This window comes from Ranitomeya imitator, chromosome 1, assembly GCF_032444005.1.
Source record: "Ranitomeya imitator isolate aRanImi1 chromosome 1, aRanImi1.pri, whole genome shotgun sequence".
NCBI classification, from domain to species: domain Eukaryota; kingdom Metazoa; phylum Chordata; class Amphibia; order Anura; family Dendrobatidae; genus Ranitomeya; species Ranitomeya imitator.
Window position 1 is genome coordinate 958693732 of NC_091282.1, and position 17749 is coordinate 958711480.

At 43.0% G+C, this 17749-nt stretch overlaps 1 protein-coding gene across 6 annotated transcripts in view; it reads left to right on the top strand.

The window, feature by feature from the left end:
* The window catches only part of SEC24D (SEC24 homolog D, COPII coat complex component), a 155510-nt gene that overhangs the window by 112552 nt on the left and 25209 nt on the right, over positions 1-17749 (top strand). For all 6 annotated transcript variants that reach the window (XM_069743752.1, XM_069743751.1, XM_069743756.1 and 3 more), the window contains 3 exons: positions 7672-7842; positions 9445-9541; positions 10778-10923. In XM_069743752.1, the coding sequence (XP_069599853.1) occupies positions 7672-7842; positions 9445-9541; positions 10778-10923 (414 nt within the window). The remainder of the gene's footprint in view (positions 1-7671; positions 7843-9444; positions 9542-10777; positions 10924-17749) is intronic.

Consider the following 17749-nt stretch of genomic DNA (forward strand, 5'->3'; position numbering starts at 1 on the left):
CAAAACTCGCCATGCGCAAAACTTGCTGCACACAACTTGCTACACTAACCTGTCACATGCAACTCGACACACAAAAAGTTGCTACACGCATGTTGCCACACAAAACTCATCTCACAAAAGTCGCTACATGCATGTCGCCACACGCAACTCAACACACACAACTTGACAAACGAAACTCGCCCTAAAACACACACAAGTCTGGTATTATCCTTCAAAAATAAAAATCTGATTAATAAGCAGACAAACTACAACAGATGTACCATATAGGAAATACGGCAGCTGTCAGTCACATGACCTGTCTATTATGTGTATGTGTGAGCTAATATATACTGCCAGGGGGAGGGCTTCCTGTTGGCTGGGGATTTATCAGGCTGCCAATTTAGCTTACAAATACTGAGGTAAAAATACTGAGCAAATAACGTGTGAACGAGGTCTAATACAGGAGGAGATGACACACAGGTATATACTATATACAGGGGAGATGACACACAGATATATACTATATACAGGAGAGATGACACACAGGTATATACTATATAGAGGAGGAGATGACATACAGGTACATATATATACAGGAGGAGATGACATACAGGTATATACTATATACAGGAGGAGATGACATACAGGTATATGCTATATATAGAAGATGACATGCAGGTATATACTATATACAGGAGGAGATGACACACAGATATATACTATATACAGGGGAGATGACACACAGGTATATACTATATACAGGAGGAGATGACATACAGGTATATGCTATATATAGAAGATGACATGCAGGTATATACTATATACAGGAGGAGATGACACACAGATATATACTATATACAGGGGAGATGACACACAGGTATATACTATAAACAGGAGGAGATGACATACAGGTATATACTATATATAGAAGGAGATGACATTCAGGTATATACTATATATAGGGGAGATGACACACAGCAGGTATATACTATACTAGATTGTGGCCCGATTCTAAAGCATCGGGTATTCTAGAATATGCATGTCCCCGTAGTATATGGACAATGATGATTCCAGAATTCGCGGCAGACTGTGCCCGTCGCTGATTGGTCGAGGCAACCTTTATGACATCATTGTCGCCATGGCAACCATTATGACATCTACGTCGATACTGTGCCCGTCGCTGAATCAGAAACGCGGGATGTCTACATCCTTTATGACATCATCGTCGCTGTGCCCGTCGCTGATTGGTCGAGGCCTGCCGGCCTCGACCAATCAGAGAGGCGGGATTTCCAGGACAGACAGACAGACAGACAGACAGACAGACGGAAAAACCCTTAGACAATTATATATATAGATACAGGGGAGATGACATTCAGGTATATACTATATACAGGAGATGACATACAGATGTATACTATATATAAGGGAGATGACAAACATGTATATACTGAGGTGATGAGATGAAAATGAGAGGTGTGAGGTGAAAACGAAAAGGTGTGAGTGCAAAATGAGAGGAGTGAGGAAAAATAGTGGAATGATCAGAAAATGACAGATGTGAGGTTGAAATGACAAGTGTTAGGGGGGAATGAGAGGAGTGAGGGAGAAAATGAGAGGTGTAAGGGAGAAAATGAGAGATGTGAGGGGGAAAATGAGAGATGTGAGGGGGAAAATTAAAGATGTGATGGGAAAATAAGAGAAGTGAGGTGCTATAACTAACCACAGATATTTACTATGCCCAGGCAACGCCGGGTTCTTCAGCTAGTATATATATATATATCTACTATATAAAGCTGAATGTGTGTGTGTGTGTGTGTGTGTGTATGTCCGGGATTGGCATCTGCACCGTCGCAGCTACAGCCACAAAATTTTGCACAGTCACACGTCTGGACCCCGAGAGCGTCATAGGCTATGTTGTGAGGCGAAATTTTAACCCCGCGCGTTCCAATTCACCAAACAATTTTGCCCCTATCTACATAATGGGGAAAAAAGTGAAAGGAAAAGTGTTGGAAACGTCGCAGCTACAGCAACAAAATTTTGCACAGTCACACGTCTGGACCCTGAGAGCGTCATAGGCTACGTTGTGAGGTGAAATTTTAACCCCGCGCTTTCCAATTCACCAAACAATTTTGCCCCTATCTACATAATGGGGAAAAAAGTGAAAGGAAAAGTGTTGGAGGCGTCGCAGCTACAGCCACAACATTTTGCACAGTCACACGTCTGGACCCTGAGAGCGTCATAGGCTATGTTGTGAGGTGAAATTTTAACTTCGCGCTTTCCAATTCACCAAACTATTTTTCCCCTATCTACATAATTGGGAAAAGTGAAAGGAAAAGTGTTGGAGGCAAATTGACAGCTGCCAGATGTGAACAAGGGGGACTTAAAGAATGAGAGTGATGGCGCAAAAGAGTATATATCGATCAGTTGCTAAGGTGGGGCCCCGACATGGGATACTCACCACACACGGGGATATGAACACACACACAAAATGCGCCACACACTACCACGTGCTTGAACACATATACCACCCTCAGCACACATTTCACCACACATACACCAACCTCGCCACATAAAAGTCGAAACACAAAAGTCGCCGCTCAAAACTCGCCACGCGCAAAACTCGCCACATGCAAAAACTAGGCTCACGCAAAACTCGCCACAAGTGCAAAACTCCCCTCATGGAAAACTCGACACACGCAAAACTTGCACACGCGGAAAAATTGCCACATGCACAAAATTTGCAACACATGCAAAGGTTGCCTCACACAAAACTTGCACATACTCAAAAGGCACCACACATAAAACTCACCACGCGCAAAACTCGCCATGCGCAAAACTTGCTGCACACAACTTGCTGCACTAACCTGTCACATGCAACTCGACACACAAAAAGTTGCTACACGCATGTTGCCACACAAAACTCATCTCACAAAAGTCGCTACATGCATGTCGCCACACACAACTCAACGCGCACAACTTGACAAACGAAACTCACCCTAAAACACACACAAGTCTGGTATTAGCCTTCAAAAATAAAAATCTGATTAATAAGCAGACAAACTACAAGAGCAACAAATGTACCATATAGGAATTACAGCAGCTGTCAGTCACATGACCTGTCTATTATGTGTATGTGTGAGCTAATATATACTGCCAGGGGGGAGGGCTTCCTGTTGGCTGGGGATTTATCAGGCTGCCAATTTATCTTACAAATACTGAGGTAAAAATACTGAGCAAATAACGTGTTAACGAGGTCTAATACAGGAGATCACACAGGTATATACTATATACAGGGGAGATGACACACAGATATATACTATATACAGGAGAGATGACACACAGGTATATACTATATAGAGGAGGAGATGACATACAGGTACATACTATATACAGGAGGAGATGACATACAGGTATATACTATATACAGGAGGAGATGACACACAGGTATATACTATATACAGGAGCAGATTACCTACAGGTATATACTATATACAGGAGGAGATGACATACAGGTATATGCTATATATAGAAGATGACATACAGGTATATACTATATACAGGAGGAGATGACACACAGATATATACTATATACAGGGGAGATGACACACAGGTATATACTATATACAGGAGGAGATGACATACAGGTATATACTATATATAGAAGGAGAACCACAGGAGTATACAGGAAAATATAAATTTTATTGAAGACACAAACACATTAAAAACTACACATTAAAAGACACCAAATGAACACACCAGGGATACCCAGACACAAATAACATCAATTCATACATATATTATAATGAAGCAATAGTGCTCTGCTGCTCTGAATTGATATACAGAAAGGAAGATCCGTGGCCCCCACACCACCTAACAATAGAGAAATGACGTCTGATCCACCTGTATGAACACTCAATGTAACATAACAAGCTCCATTGCTCCAGACCAGAACGTCATACATAATGCTAGGGCTAAGATGTGAGCCATGTCTCAAAAGGGACACAGAAAAGGCACATAAAGGTGAATTTCCGACCAGCGTAACCAAAATTCCCTTAGGACATAGAACAACCCAGGATCTTACCAAGTTGGAGAGGTCCCTGGATAAAGCGCGACCCCAGGGACCTCTCCAACTTGGTAAGATCCTGGGTTGTTCTATGTCCTAAGGGAATTTTGGTTACGCTGGTCGGAAATTCACCTTTATGTGCCTTTTCTGTGTCCCTTTTGAGACATGGCTCACATCTTAGCCCTAGCATTATGTATGACGTTCTGGTCTGGAGCAATGGAGCTTGTTATGTTACATTGAGTGTTCATACAGGTGGATCAGACGTCATTTCTCTATTGTTAGGTGGTGTGGGGGCCACGGATCTTCCTTTATGTATATCAATTCAGAGCAGCAGAGCACTATTGCTTCATTATAATATATGTATGAATTGATGTTATTTGTGTCTGGGTATCCCTGGTGTGTTCATTTGGTGTCTTTTAATGTGTAGTTTTTAATGTGTTTGTGTCTTCAATAAAATTTATATTTTCCTGTATACTCCTGTGGTTCTCCTATGTTTTGACTGATTATCTGGAGTAGGTTGTTATAGGGGCCTAGACATTGTTCCTGGCTACCCTAACATTATGAGTCTGGGTTTTTGTGGAGTATATATAGAAGGAGATGACATACAGGTATATACTATATATAGGAGGAGATGACATACACGTATATACTATATATAGGAGGAGATGACATAAAGGTATATACTATATATAGGAGGAGATGACATACAGGTATATACTATATACAGGGGAGATGACACACAGCAGGTATATACTATATACAGGGGAGATGACATACAGGTATATACTATATACAGGAGATGACATACAGGTGTATACTATATATAAGGGAGATGACAAACATGTATATACTGAGGTGAAAATGAGAGGTGTGAGGTGAAAATGAAAAGGTGTGAGTGCAAAATGAGAGGAGTGAGGGAAAATAGTGGAGTGATCGGAAAATGACAGATGTGAGGTCGAAATGACAAGTGTTAGGCGGGAATGAGGAGTGAGGGAGAAAATGAGAGATGTGAGGGGGAAAATGAAAGATGTGATTGGGAAAATGAGAGGAGTGATGGGAAAATAAGAGAAGTGACGTGCTATAACTAACCACAGATATTTACTATGCCCAGGCAACGCCGGGCTCTTCAGCTAGTATATATATATATATATATATATACAGTGGTGTTCAAAAGTCCTGCATAGGCGTGAAGAAAACTATATGTTTCATACTTCTGCATCTCTACAGTGAAACTGGTGGAACAGATATGTTTTTGTAATCCCTCTTAGTATGCCATACTCATTTTTGAATGTCCCAAGTGTATAAATTGTTATGGTATGTGCATTTTTGATAATTTTTTTACAGCATAACCATACCTACACTAGTAGTGTGTAGAATGGTGAACAGGTTTCTAAGTTCACTAACTTCCAATGCAAGCTCACACAGACTTAAATTTTACTTTTTAAGATTTATTATTTTTTATTTAATTCAGAGTGTTGAGCAGAAGGCAGCATTTACTTATTAAGGATGTCTGTGTATTTTTTTGCATTAACCATACCCTCCACAATATGAAGCCTTCCAACACCATTGGCTGCCATACAGCCCCAGACCATTACTTTCATCGGATGTTCCACAGAGGAGCTCAAACACTCTGGCTTGTACTCTTCATGTGGGAACCTTCTCACATAAGACTTGCCATCATTTCCTAAAATGCAAAAAGTGCTTTCATCACTAAATAGCACTTTTTCCCACTCCTCCTTCCTCCATTTTAACTCTTTCAATGCCCACAGTTTTCGCCTTTGTCTTTGTATGGCTGTCATCAATGGCTTCTTTCGGGCCTTGCACCCTCTCAATCCTGCTTCCAAACATCTCTTCCTAACAGTTGATGTTGCTACCTCAATATTGCACTTTTCTTGCCATTCTCGCAGAAGCTGAGGAGAGCTGAGCTTTCGATTGGCAAGGGATGTTCTTATCAGTACTCTATCCTCCCTTTTAGTTGACTTTCTGGGCCGACCAGATCTGGGCCTGTCCTGGGTGATTCCAAGCTGCTTATGTTTCTGCAAAATTCTTACAACTGTACTCTGATTACAGCCGACCTTCCTTGCGATCTGGGGGCCAGTATAACCCTCTTCATGTAGCACCACAACTCGCACACGATCCTCCGCTGGCAAAAATCTGAAGGCTCCCATCATAAAACTCTACAGTATGATTCACTAGATAGACCAACAGATAAAACAAACAAACAAAGCAGCAGATGTGATGCAATGTGATTGGCTGCCATATCCCGGTTATGATTGGTCACAAGAACCTCATCTGTGATTGGCTAATTTTGGATCTGAAGCTGTACAATGTTTAGTTCTGCTTTCAATTCCCATATTGTTGCAATAATTTCAGGCAAAACTGCTTCAAAAGCTAAAAATATTACAGGGAAAGAATGCAAAATTGTATTCTGAACAAAACCATATATAATATGTCATATTAGCATCGAAAATATTCGACAGAAAACGTTTAAAACTTGAAAAATCAATCAATTTATCCTATGCAGGACTTTTGAACACCACTGTATATATATATATATCATCTGTTGAAGTTTTCTTACCTATGAGCATATATATATATATATATATATATATATATATACCTATTCTATGTGTACACATTTATTCTACCTATTCTATTGTAAGCTGTCAGTGTGATTTTACTGTACACCGCACTGAATTACCGGCTTTTCTATAGAACACCGCTGCGTATTTCTCGCAAGTCACACTGCTGGTCCGTGTGTAATCTGTATTTTTCTCGCCCCCATAGACTTTCATTGGCGTATTTTTTGCGCAATACGGTGACAAACGCAGCATGCTGCGTTTTTCTACGGCCGTAGAAGACCGTAAAATATACTGATCAGTAAAATACGGCTGATAGGAGCTGGGGCATAGAGAATAATTGTGCCGTATGCAATCCGTATTTTCAGCACCTCTCTTACGTCCGTAAAACACGGTAGTGTGACGCCGGCCTTAAAGGGAACCTGTCACCTGAATTTGGCTGGACCGGTTTTCGGTCATATGGGCGGAGTTTTCAGGTGTTTGATTCACCCTTTCCTTACCCACTGGCTGCATGCTGGCTGCAATATTGGATTGAAGTTCATTCTCTGTTCAATCTTGCCTTGTGCAGGCGTGTACTATGGAGGACAGAGAATGAACTCCAATCCATTATTGCAGCCAGCATGCAGCCAGCGGGTAAGGAAAGGGTGAATCAAAAACCCCAAAACCCCGCCTCCATGGCTGAAGATTTTTCCCTCCAAATCCAGGTGACAGTGTCCCTTTAATTTCTCCATCTTTTCCTCCATTGTCTGAGTCCATGGATGTTAGACTGCACTCAGATGGCAGCCGAGTGCAGTCCAATGTTTTACATAGACTTGAATGGGTGCGGATGCTTCAGTTTGCAGAGCTACTGCCCTATAGTATAACATTGGGCCGAATGCTATCTGATAAATCATGTGGCCATTGGTCGCTGCAGCTGGCCAGTGTTTCGGCTGCACGGCCAGCTCATCTTTCTGATCTCACCCCTTTTTGACTTTTGAACTATGTTGCTGCATCATCTAACTGCCACATACATAACAGCAAATGTGAACACTTTTGTTTTTTCCTCACATCTAGACACTATTCCTGCCGCAGTGTAATGCATATGAAAGCCTGGCCAAGGATTGCGTGGCAAATGGATGCTGTGTGGACCTCTTCCTCTTCCCTAACCAGTATATTGATGTGGCATCAATGGGTCTGGTAACAATGCTGACCGGAGGAACACTTTACAAGTATAACAATTTCCAGGTAAAACCATTGCTCATTGTATTATGGAGGAATCATTACTTCAGAAAATAAGGAGAAAAGTATCATCCAGTTGTCGTCTGTCAGATAAGCTGTTAAAGGGAATCTGTCACCAGGTTTGTGCTACCTCACTTGAGAGCAGCATAATGTAGGGAGAGAGACCCTGATTCTAGCGATGTGTCACTTAGTTTACTGGGTGCAGCAGTTGTGATACAACCAAAATTTTCTCTGCTGTACATGTAGCTGTGCTGTGAAAGCTAAAAACACCACAGCTTTCTATGTATACTGACAGTAAGCTGCTAATAATTAGTGCTGGGGGCATGGTTGGACCAGGAGGCATGTGAGCAGCTAGTCCAGCAGTGATAATCTGCTGCTGACAAAACTCTGATTGTATCGGAAAAAAAAACAGCACACAGCCTAATAAGTGACACATCACTGAAATTAGTGTTTCGGGTCCTAAATTATGATACCCGCAGATTACATATCAAAAACCTGCTGACAGAGTCACTTTAACAGTTTTAAGGATATCTGTTTGTGGGAAAGCTGGGTTACAGCTGTGCTAGATGTGCGTGTTCATGCAGCCTAGATATGCTGTTAGGCTCTGGTCACATGTTGGGGCCGGGTTGCATTTATTTTGGAAAAATTTGACAATATCGACATGGTTGGAACACAGACTCTGATGGGAAAACGTGATAATGATAAGAATAGTAGGGTAAGCGTGCATGAGCTGCAATATGTTACACATAAAATGTGTGCGCTGCATGAAGGGAAAGGTCACTGCTTATAAAGCTGTACACTTCCAGGGTCCGCACCACGTCCTTACTGCCACGTGCCATAGATGTGCACAGTATGCTGACACCGATAGATGGGGGACACTCTATGTCTCACACAACTATAATGATCCATACTGAATATTACGCTTCTTTGTATCCCACTGTCAAAAAATAAATGCATTTATCCCCCTCCATAAAAAAGTAATACAACTTCATGTATCCTACGTACAAATTAAAAAAAAAAAACTAAAAAAAGAAAAACAAGTTCTCTCCCAGCTACATCAAAGGACATAGGAAAAATGTGGCTTTAAAAGTGTGAAACAAATCTCAATGTACTTATCGCTCGAGCAGTTTTTTTTGGCTAAAAATATTTTTTTCTCAAAGAAAAAATTACTGGGGCTGATTAAGTAAGCAACAAGCATCAGGTAAAGGACAAATATATTAATGTATGCCAAAAAAAACACCGAATGTCATATTCTTGGCATTTATTTCAGACTTGCTTGATAAAGGGTGTCACAATTTGGGGTTTCTTAGTTGACCCCAGTAGGCCAACTATTAGAGCCTGAAAAAATAGGGCTAGTGTAGCCCACCACTGCCGTAAATCACCGTCATAGAAGAAGTCCAAGCAATCTAAAGATGCATGAAACTTATCATCCAGTATGAACTTTAATAAACCTGGCTGTTTAGTGTCTTAGGAAATAAGTCCGACAGCTACCCCAAGGGGTTAATCCTAGGCATAGAGGTTCCATTCCTGTAAGTAGGTTGTGTTCTGCTGCCATCTACTGGATGAAGTGTGCATGTCTCATGTAAGCCTATCTCTTGGCTGCTGTAGGTGCATAGTGATGGACAGCAGTTTATATATGATCTCGGGAAGGATATTGAAAAGCGAATCGGATTCGATGCCATCATGAGGGTCCGTACAAGTACAGGTAACACTTTATCCTAAAGCAATACATCTGCCATCTTTCTGGACAGGCGTCCATTTACTTCTGATGTGTGAATGGTTTTTCCCTACACATTTTGTAAATACTGGATCGCTGATGTATAATATGCCACTAATAATGACTCTCCTAATTGTTGTTATTGCAAGGGATTCAAAATGTGTCAGTCCAGAAAGGTTTTTTTTTTCATGAAATAACATAAAAGCATTGTCTGCCTTTCATTTTTAAGAAAAAAAAAAAGACCTGTCACAATCCAATTTATTGCAGTCAGCACAGAGGTCGGGGTCTGGGAGATTTAACTAAATTACATGCATTTGCATCCGTTTTTCAATCCATTTTTCAGTTGCTATCGACTTTGATCTATAAAATCAGCATACATAAAGTTATTAATGTCGGGCTGCAGCGCAGGCTTGTGGCGGGCACACAATGACCCACATTTATCATACGTGATGTTGGCTCTTGGCTAATGGATTGACATACCGTATGTTCCCTGAAGTTTAGAATCGCACGCGCCTTCTTTGATAAATCTGCCCCAGCATATATTCCGGCCATTCGCATTCTCACTGGCTGAATTGTCTGTGAGTGCAGAGACTTTCCTCTCTTATGTAGCATTTCTACAAGCTGCACGTACACTTATGCCATGTGTATAGTAGATGTGGTCCCCCCAGTGGGGCCTGCTTGGGTCTTGCCAGTGGAGAGCTGAAAGCAGTGCCCCATTTATGGGATTTGCATCTGCTCCACATTTATGATGCACCTTGTGGAAGTGGGAGGTGGAAATATCATATGCATGGTAAGATTGCTAATGTTTTCATGTGCTTGCTGATATAAAAAATATCAACTAGTGAAGACAAGTATCAGTACTTATGGCGCCATCTGGTGTTCAAAGTGTATAGCAAAGTCCATGTCCACCTATGAGCTGTGTGCTGGTGGACATAGTCACTTACCCTACTGATAGTTGTCTGCACAACTGAGTAAAGCGTAGCCTCGATTGTCGTGACAGTAGCCAAGCCTCAGCAGTATCATGGCAGCATAGCTGGGAAGGGTCCTCCTGCTGGGGGAGTAAGAACAAGTATTGACAGCTGCCAGTGGGGGAAGGAGACTCCCTACCGCAGCACAGATACAGACACATAGATGCATTTGTGAATGAGAAGCCTATATTCCGCCATCACGCTCTACCCCCAGACTCATCGGTAAAGCACCTAACTCCTTATTCCTGGTCCACAGGCTTCAGACCCACAGACTTCTTTGGTGCTGTGTGTATGAACAACACGACAGACATAGAGATGGCCGCTGTGGACGCCGACAAAGCGGTGACTGTAGAATTTAAGCATGACGACAAACTCAGCGAAGATGCTGGAGCATTGATTCAGGTATTCTTCATCAAAAGCTGTTCTTTCTGAAACCTACGTGTTCTCGTATACCAGTATACCGAGTTATATACGGGAAGCCAGCCGTCACAGGGTTAAATAGGACAAGGCAAAGTGGAAACGGGGTAAAGTGTTCACGTCTCTGCCTGTTGTGGAGGCCTGTAGCCTGGGAAGTGTATGAATGTAGACCATGAGGGGATTGGTACAATAGTTGTCATTAACCCACTAATTGCGGCCATTACAGCTTTCTTAGCTCTGCCACATTATTTCACAGCGACCGTTTAGAATTAGATGGCAGTAAAATCTCCATGTGGCCAGTGTTATCTTCCAGCTGGGAGCACGGGGAGAAGCTGTGATGGGCCATTCACTGTTCGGATCGCTGCAGTGAAGCAGCCACAGCATGGGCATACCCAATATCCGGCTGTGCTCCGACACTGCCTCTCCTCTCACTTGTGATTTGGAGACCTGCAGAGAGCTGTCCACACTGAAACTGTCACCTGTGGAAAAAAAATGATATTATAATAAATGTTACATTTATGGGGGGGGTGAAGTTTAGGGTCTAAGGCCTCCGTCACACGTCCTGTACAGGGAATACCGGTACTGGTGAGGTCCGTGGTCTGTCTGCCATCCATACGTATGTACAGTAGGTGAGATCCGTGTGCTATTCATGTGCTGTACCTATGTAACATCCGTGTGACACAGACCGGCACCTGGGCAAAGCGGTTTCCTGGTGCAGCTCTCGTCATGGTCGCCTGGTCTCCCTGTGATCAGCGTGACCAGGCTACAGTGATGGGAGTCGCACTGAGCACTAGCTGTCTACATCATGTGTAAAATAAAGAATTAATTCTAAAATATGGTGTGGACTCCCCCGTAATTTTTATAACCATACATGATACCATAACCATAATCTGACATGTTTGAAGTGTTTTCACACAGACACATGGTTCGTGTGAAAAATTTGACGTGCTCACCATTATTGAATACTATGAGTGTGCATGTGTCCTTAAAAAACGGACCCCATCTGGACACAAAAAATGGACGTGTGAAGGGGCCCAAGGCTGTGTGCCTACGTCGAATTTTTGAGGTTGCGTATTTTTGCTGTGTCCAAAACGCAACAGCTTACAGTTCTAGTAAAGTGGATGGTATTAAAGGTACACTCACACTGGCGTATATTCTCTGGGAGAGAATCGGGCCAGTTATACTAATGACACTCGGTTTAAACTCTGTTAGGGTTTGAGTCAAGTGTCATCTTGGTGTGATCCGAATCTCTCACATGAGAGAATCGCAAGGTGCGGAGACTTCATTTCTCCATTCTCTCTGTGAGCGTACGTTGGACTGCACTTGGATGACATCCAAATGCAGTCTGATATTTCACACTCACCCATAAACTTGTATGGGTGCCCATGATCCAAATATCGGAGCCATTCGTCTGATGCTGCAATTGTTTTCTTCTACCAAATCAGCATGATGAAATAAATGCAGTTGTGCACTGCCGCCTAGTATAACATTGTCCGAGTGCTATCCAATAAAACATTGCACAGCAGTCAGCCATGTTATATGTTCAAAAAAGATTACCGCACACTCAAGACTGGTAAGATGCAAAAGGTGTATGCCAATTTTATTGAAGAAAACAAAACAAAAAAGAAGTGGTTGCCACATTCATATTCATTTGAAATAGACAAAAACCCGACGTTTCGACCCTCCCGGGTCTTACTCCTGGGGTTACTGAAAGGCAAAGAAACTGTATAAGACAATGTTTTACATAGGGCAACATTATAGAAAGAAAAAAAAGGGGGGGGGGAGAAAATTACAAGAGGAGAACAAAACAAGAAAACAAAACAGTACATGCAATAATAAAACACCAATAAGAGAACGAGAAGAACTATTATGTACAAAGCAACCTAGAAGACGAGGTAGTATGGTCAGGAACAACAAAAGGTTCTAGTAACAGGGTATAATAATAAACAAGGTATAATAATAGAGAAGCATGGTAATGAACTGTACAGTGTATTACCTCAAGTCCTTTGACATAGATGCATAATAGTGGCAGTGGTAGGGGGTGTACGACATAATAATTAAATAGGAATATGGCCCAGCCATGTTATATGCTAAGGTGAGCAAACCCTTATAGAATTAACACAGCTTAAACTAACCTGCATTTCAAATCCGGGTACGGTGCGTTTGTGTGGATTTTTCCATAAATTTGCATTAGATATGGAAAATCCGCAGGTAAAAGTATTTAGCAGGCAAGCAGAGGGAGTAATCATACAGACCTGGAGAATAAAGCTGCCAGTCAATTTTACTTCATGCTGAACAGCATAAAAAACTAAAAAATCCTGAATTGCTGGTTTTTGTTCACTCTGCCTCCCAAAAATCGGAGTAGAAAGAGACCAGAAAATGTAATTTGTTTGAAAATGGTGCAAATAAAAATGTAAACTCGTCTCGCAAAAAAAACAAGCCGTCACATGACTATGTCAGTCAAAATATGGAAAAAGTATAGCTACCAAAATATGGCTACTCAAAAACTAGTTTTTGCAAAAAAAGCATCTTTTTTTAGTGTGTGACAGCAGCTAAACATGACAACCCGATATTAATCTGTTTTCGCTGTAATCGAACCAATCCAAAGAATAAAATTATCTAATCACTTATTCCGCATGAGGAACAGCGTGATAAATAAATAAAATAAATTCTTCACATGCTGTTGATTTGTTCATTCTTTCTCCCAAAGATCGCAGTAAGGCTCTGTGCACATTTATTCTGAGCGCTGACACCAGGGTTTCTGTGTAACTCTCAAATACATGATTAAGGGTACCGTCACACAGTGGCATTTTGATCGCTACGACGGCACGATTCGTGACGTTCCAGCGATATCGTTACGATCTCGCTGTGTCTGACACGCTACTGCGATCAGGGACCCCGCTGAGAATCGTACGTCGTAGCAGATCGTCTGAAACTTTCTTTCGTCCCTGGATCTCCCGCTGACATCGCTGAATCGTGTGTGACGCCGATTCAGCGATGTCTTCACTGGTAACCATGGTAAACATCAGGTTACTAAGCGCAGGGCCGCGCTTAGTAACCCGATGTTTACCCTAGTTACCAGCGTAAATGTAAAAAAAACAAACACTACATACTTACCTTCAGCTGTCTGTCCCCGGCGCTGTGCTTCTCTGCACTCCTCCTGCATCCTGTGTCAGCGCCGGCCAGACAGAAAGCACAGCGGTGACGTCACCGCTCTGCTTTACGGCTGACCGGCGCTGACAGTGCAGAGGAAAGCACAGCGCTGGAGGACAGACACGGAATGTAAGTATATAGTGTTTGTTTTTTTTTACTTTTACGCTGGTAACCAGGGTAAGCATCGGGTTACTAAGCGCGGCCCTGCGCTTAGTAACCCGATGTTTACCCTGGTTACCAGGGGACTTCGGAATCGTTGGTCGCTGGAGAGCGGTCTGTGTGACAGCTCTCCAGTGACCAAACAGCGACGCTGCAGCGATCGACATCGTTGTCGTATCGCTGCAGCGTCGTTTCAGTGTGACGGTACCCTAAGACAGAACCCCACGGAAGATTCCCTATAATGAGGTAGATGGAGACACTATGGACACTGTCTGGCCTATGTCTGCCTTTTTAGACGTGCATAAAAATGCAGTCAGCTGCAGTTTTGTGCACTTCTAAAAAAAGGACATCGCTGGACAAAGGTGACTCTGCAGCCTCATTATAGTGAATTCAGAGATTTCATCTGAATCACGTCACTCTGCGATTTAGATGGAAACCCCAAAGTAAGTACTCAGCTTAGAGCACAGGATAAATGTGATCCCAAACGTTTTGTAAAATGTTCCCAATAAAAGCTTCAACTCAATCCACAAAAAAATTCCCACTCAGGTCCGTTATCTGTCAGTGGAAATATAAGGGGCTTCAATTTTATTGCTAGCACAAAAGGCTCTGGAAAAGCAAAATGGCTCCTTGCTCCACAAAATAAATTCAGCAAATTTTGTGCTCCCAAATCCAAATGCCGCCATCTCTTCTGAGCCCCACAGTGTGCAGAAACCACATATAGTGTCCGCATGTTTGGCATTTCTGTAGCGATGAACTGGGCACAATGTACTGGTCACTGCATTATACTGGTGACTACAATGTACCTGTCACTACAACTACAGTTTGCAATTTTCACTCACAACATTCACTTCTACTTGTTTCTGGAAAACACACATGGTGTCAAAATCGTCACTACATCTGGAGATAAATTCCCAAAGGGTTATAATTTCCAAAAAGAAGTCACTTGAGGGGGGATTCTGCTCTTCTAGCACTTAGGGTCTCAGTATATGGAGTCCGCAAACTATTCTAGGAAAATCTACGCTCCAGGAGGCAAATAGTGCTCTGTCCCTCCCGTGTCTCGCCGTGTGGCTAAGCAGTACTGTACATCCATATATTGGGTATTTCTGCATTCAGCAGACATTGTGGGACAAATTTTGGTGCTATTTTTACCCATTCCCAGTGTGAAAATGTAAAATCTGGGGGTAAAACTAAATTTTGGTGGTAAAAATGTAACTATTTTGTTCTGCCGAAAGGTATAAAATTATGTGACACACCTGTGGTGTCAATATGATCACTACGCTTCTAGATTAATACATTAAGAGGTGTATTTTGTAAAATGGGGTCACTTACCAGGGGTTGTGCTGTTCTGGCACCTCAGTCCAGCAAAATCTGGATATGTCGCTTCTTGCATTCATAGCTTTGCACTGTGCCTCAAAAATAGTTTTCAACCACGTACTGGTTATCTGCGTACTCAGGAGAAACTGCACAACAAATTTTGGGGTCCTGTTACCCTTGTGAAAATAAAAAAAATGTGCTAAAATAATAATTTTTTTGTCGGAATTTTTTTTTTGTGGGAAAAAATTTGATTTTTTTTTTCTTGGGTCTATGATATAAAATTCAGTGAAGCACTTGGGAGTTCAATTTGCTCACCACACATCTAGATTCATCCTTTGAGGGGTCTAGTTTCCAAAATGGTTTTACCTGTGGGGGTTTCCATTGTTTAGGCACATCAGGGGCCCTCCAAACGCGACATGGCGTTCGCTAATTATTCCAGCCAATTTTGCATTCAAAAAGTGTGGTGCGGTAACCCATGTTATAGCCAGGGGGCGCTGTGTGTGTGTTTCAGGATGCGCTTGGAGGCATAATTATGGTAATGAGACAAGGTTCGGCAGGATTGTAAATGGCCGGTATGTGTTGCAGAGGTGCTCTGCGCTGTAAGCCCAAAATGATATCGTTATCCTGGGACTGATAGTTCCACAAGAGTTTGTTGTGTTTAATTATAAAGGCAGGCTTATAGGGTTAGCTGGTGAGCTGGGCGGGACTGGCTAACCACAGACACTCCCATCTAGGGGAGTGGTTACAACCATATAATGTGACTGAGGTCTGGTCACATGGTCAGTGTATGGATCTGCTTGGTCTATGCGCGAGGTCCTGGACGGGCGGTGTTGGAAGCTCCTGTGAGTGGAGTCTTCCTGGAAGCACCTGAGAGACCGTGGACCTGGTGGTCGGTGTTGGAAGTTCCTGTGAGTGGAGTCTTCCTGGAAGCACCTGAGAGACCGTGGACCTGGACGGTCAGTGTTGGAGTCTCCTGTGAGTGGAGATGTCCGGGAAGCACCTAGAGAGACTGTGGACCTGAATGCTCAGGGTGTTGGATTGTCCTGGGATGGACTGGAGTCCTGCAAGCACCTGGTGAGAGTGTGAGTCCTGAACACTCAGGGTGTTGGATTGTCCTGGGATCGACTGGAGTCCTGCAAGCACCTGAGGAGACCATGGACTGATGGCCTGTGTGTTGGAAATGCCTGTGATTGGACTTCCTGGAAGCGCATGGAGAGGCTGCATCAACAGAGCCGGAAACGGTTTCTGTGTTGGGGAAGCTACAGTTCCTACTGTGGGTCTGGACTATCCGAGGTGCCCTGGTCACAATTACGGTGATCCCAGTGAGGCAGCTTTCCCCTGTGAACCAGCACTGCCAGGTGTCAGTGTGTGGAGCCAGAGCTCCTGAAAGGTAACTCCAGGTAACAAGGGGTTATGGGCGGACACGGATCTGCCATTGGAACAGGCCATCGATGGTTAATGTGTTCCGTTGATGTGTATAATGAACTGTTCAAGGTAACAAGGGGTTACGGGCAGACACGGATCTGCCATTGGAACAGACCATCGATGGTTAATGTGTTCCGTTGATGTGTATAATGAACTGTTTGTTATGGTTTATGATGTCTAATAAACTGGAATAAGACTGTTTAAGTGGAGAAACCGTGCCTGAGTGCTTAAATCTCGTGCCAAGCGAGTGTTCCCCAACCCATTCAGGTAGCGTTTCACCACATTTTGTGGAGAATGCGGGCAACGGTTCAGAAAGCACGTGTGGACGTAATTGCTGTGGCTCGGCGGGGGCCACAAAGATTGCAAGCATCTTGCTGTAACTCGGCGGGGTTACGAAATTGACAAGCGTCTTGCGGTAGATCGGCGGGTCCACGAAGCTGACAAGTGTCTTGCTGTGGATCGGCAGGTCCATGAAGTCTGCGGTGCAGAGCCTTGTGGAGAGTAGTTGCAGTTGCAGCAAGATGTTCCGCAGCAGCTTGTGATCAGCACACGGAGGTGCTGGTGGTGTGTGACTGCAGCAGGAGCTGTGATAGTGCCAGCAGGTGCTGGTGAGGTGTCGTGAGAAGACATTGGTCAAGAACGTGCAAACACTTAAAGGGCCAGTGCCGACCTGAAGAAAAAAAAATGACAATTTTTTAATGTGTGAACTGGTGCCTGAGAGTACTGTGGGGAGTCCATGAGGTGTACCCCAGGGAAGGGG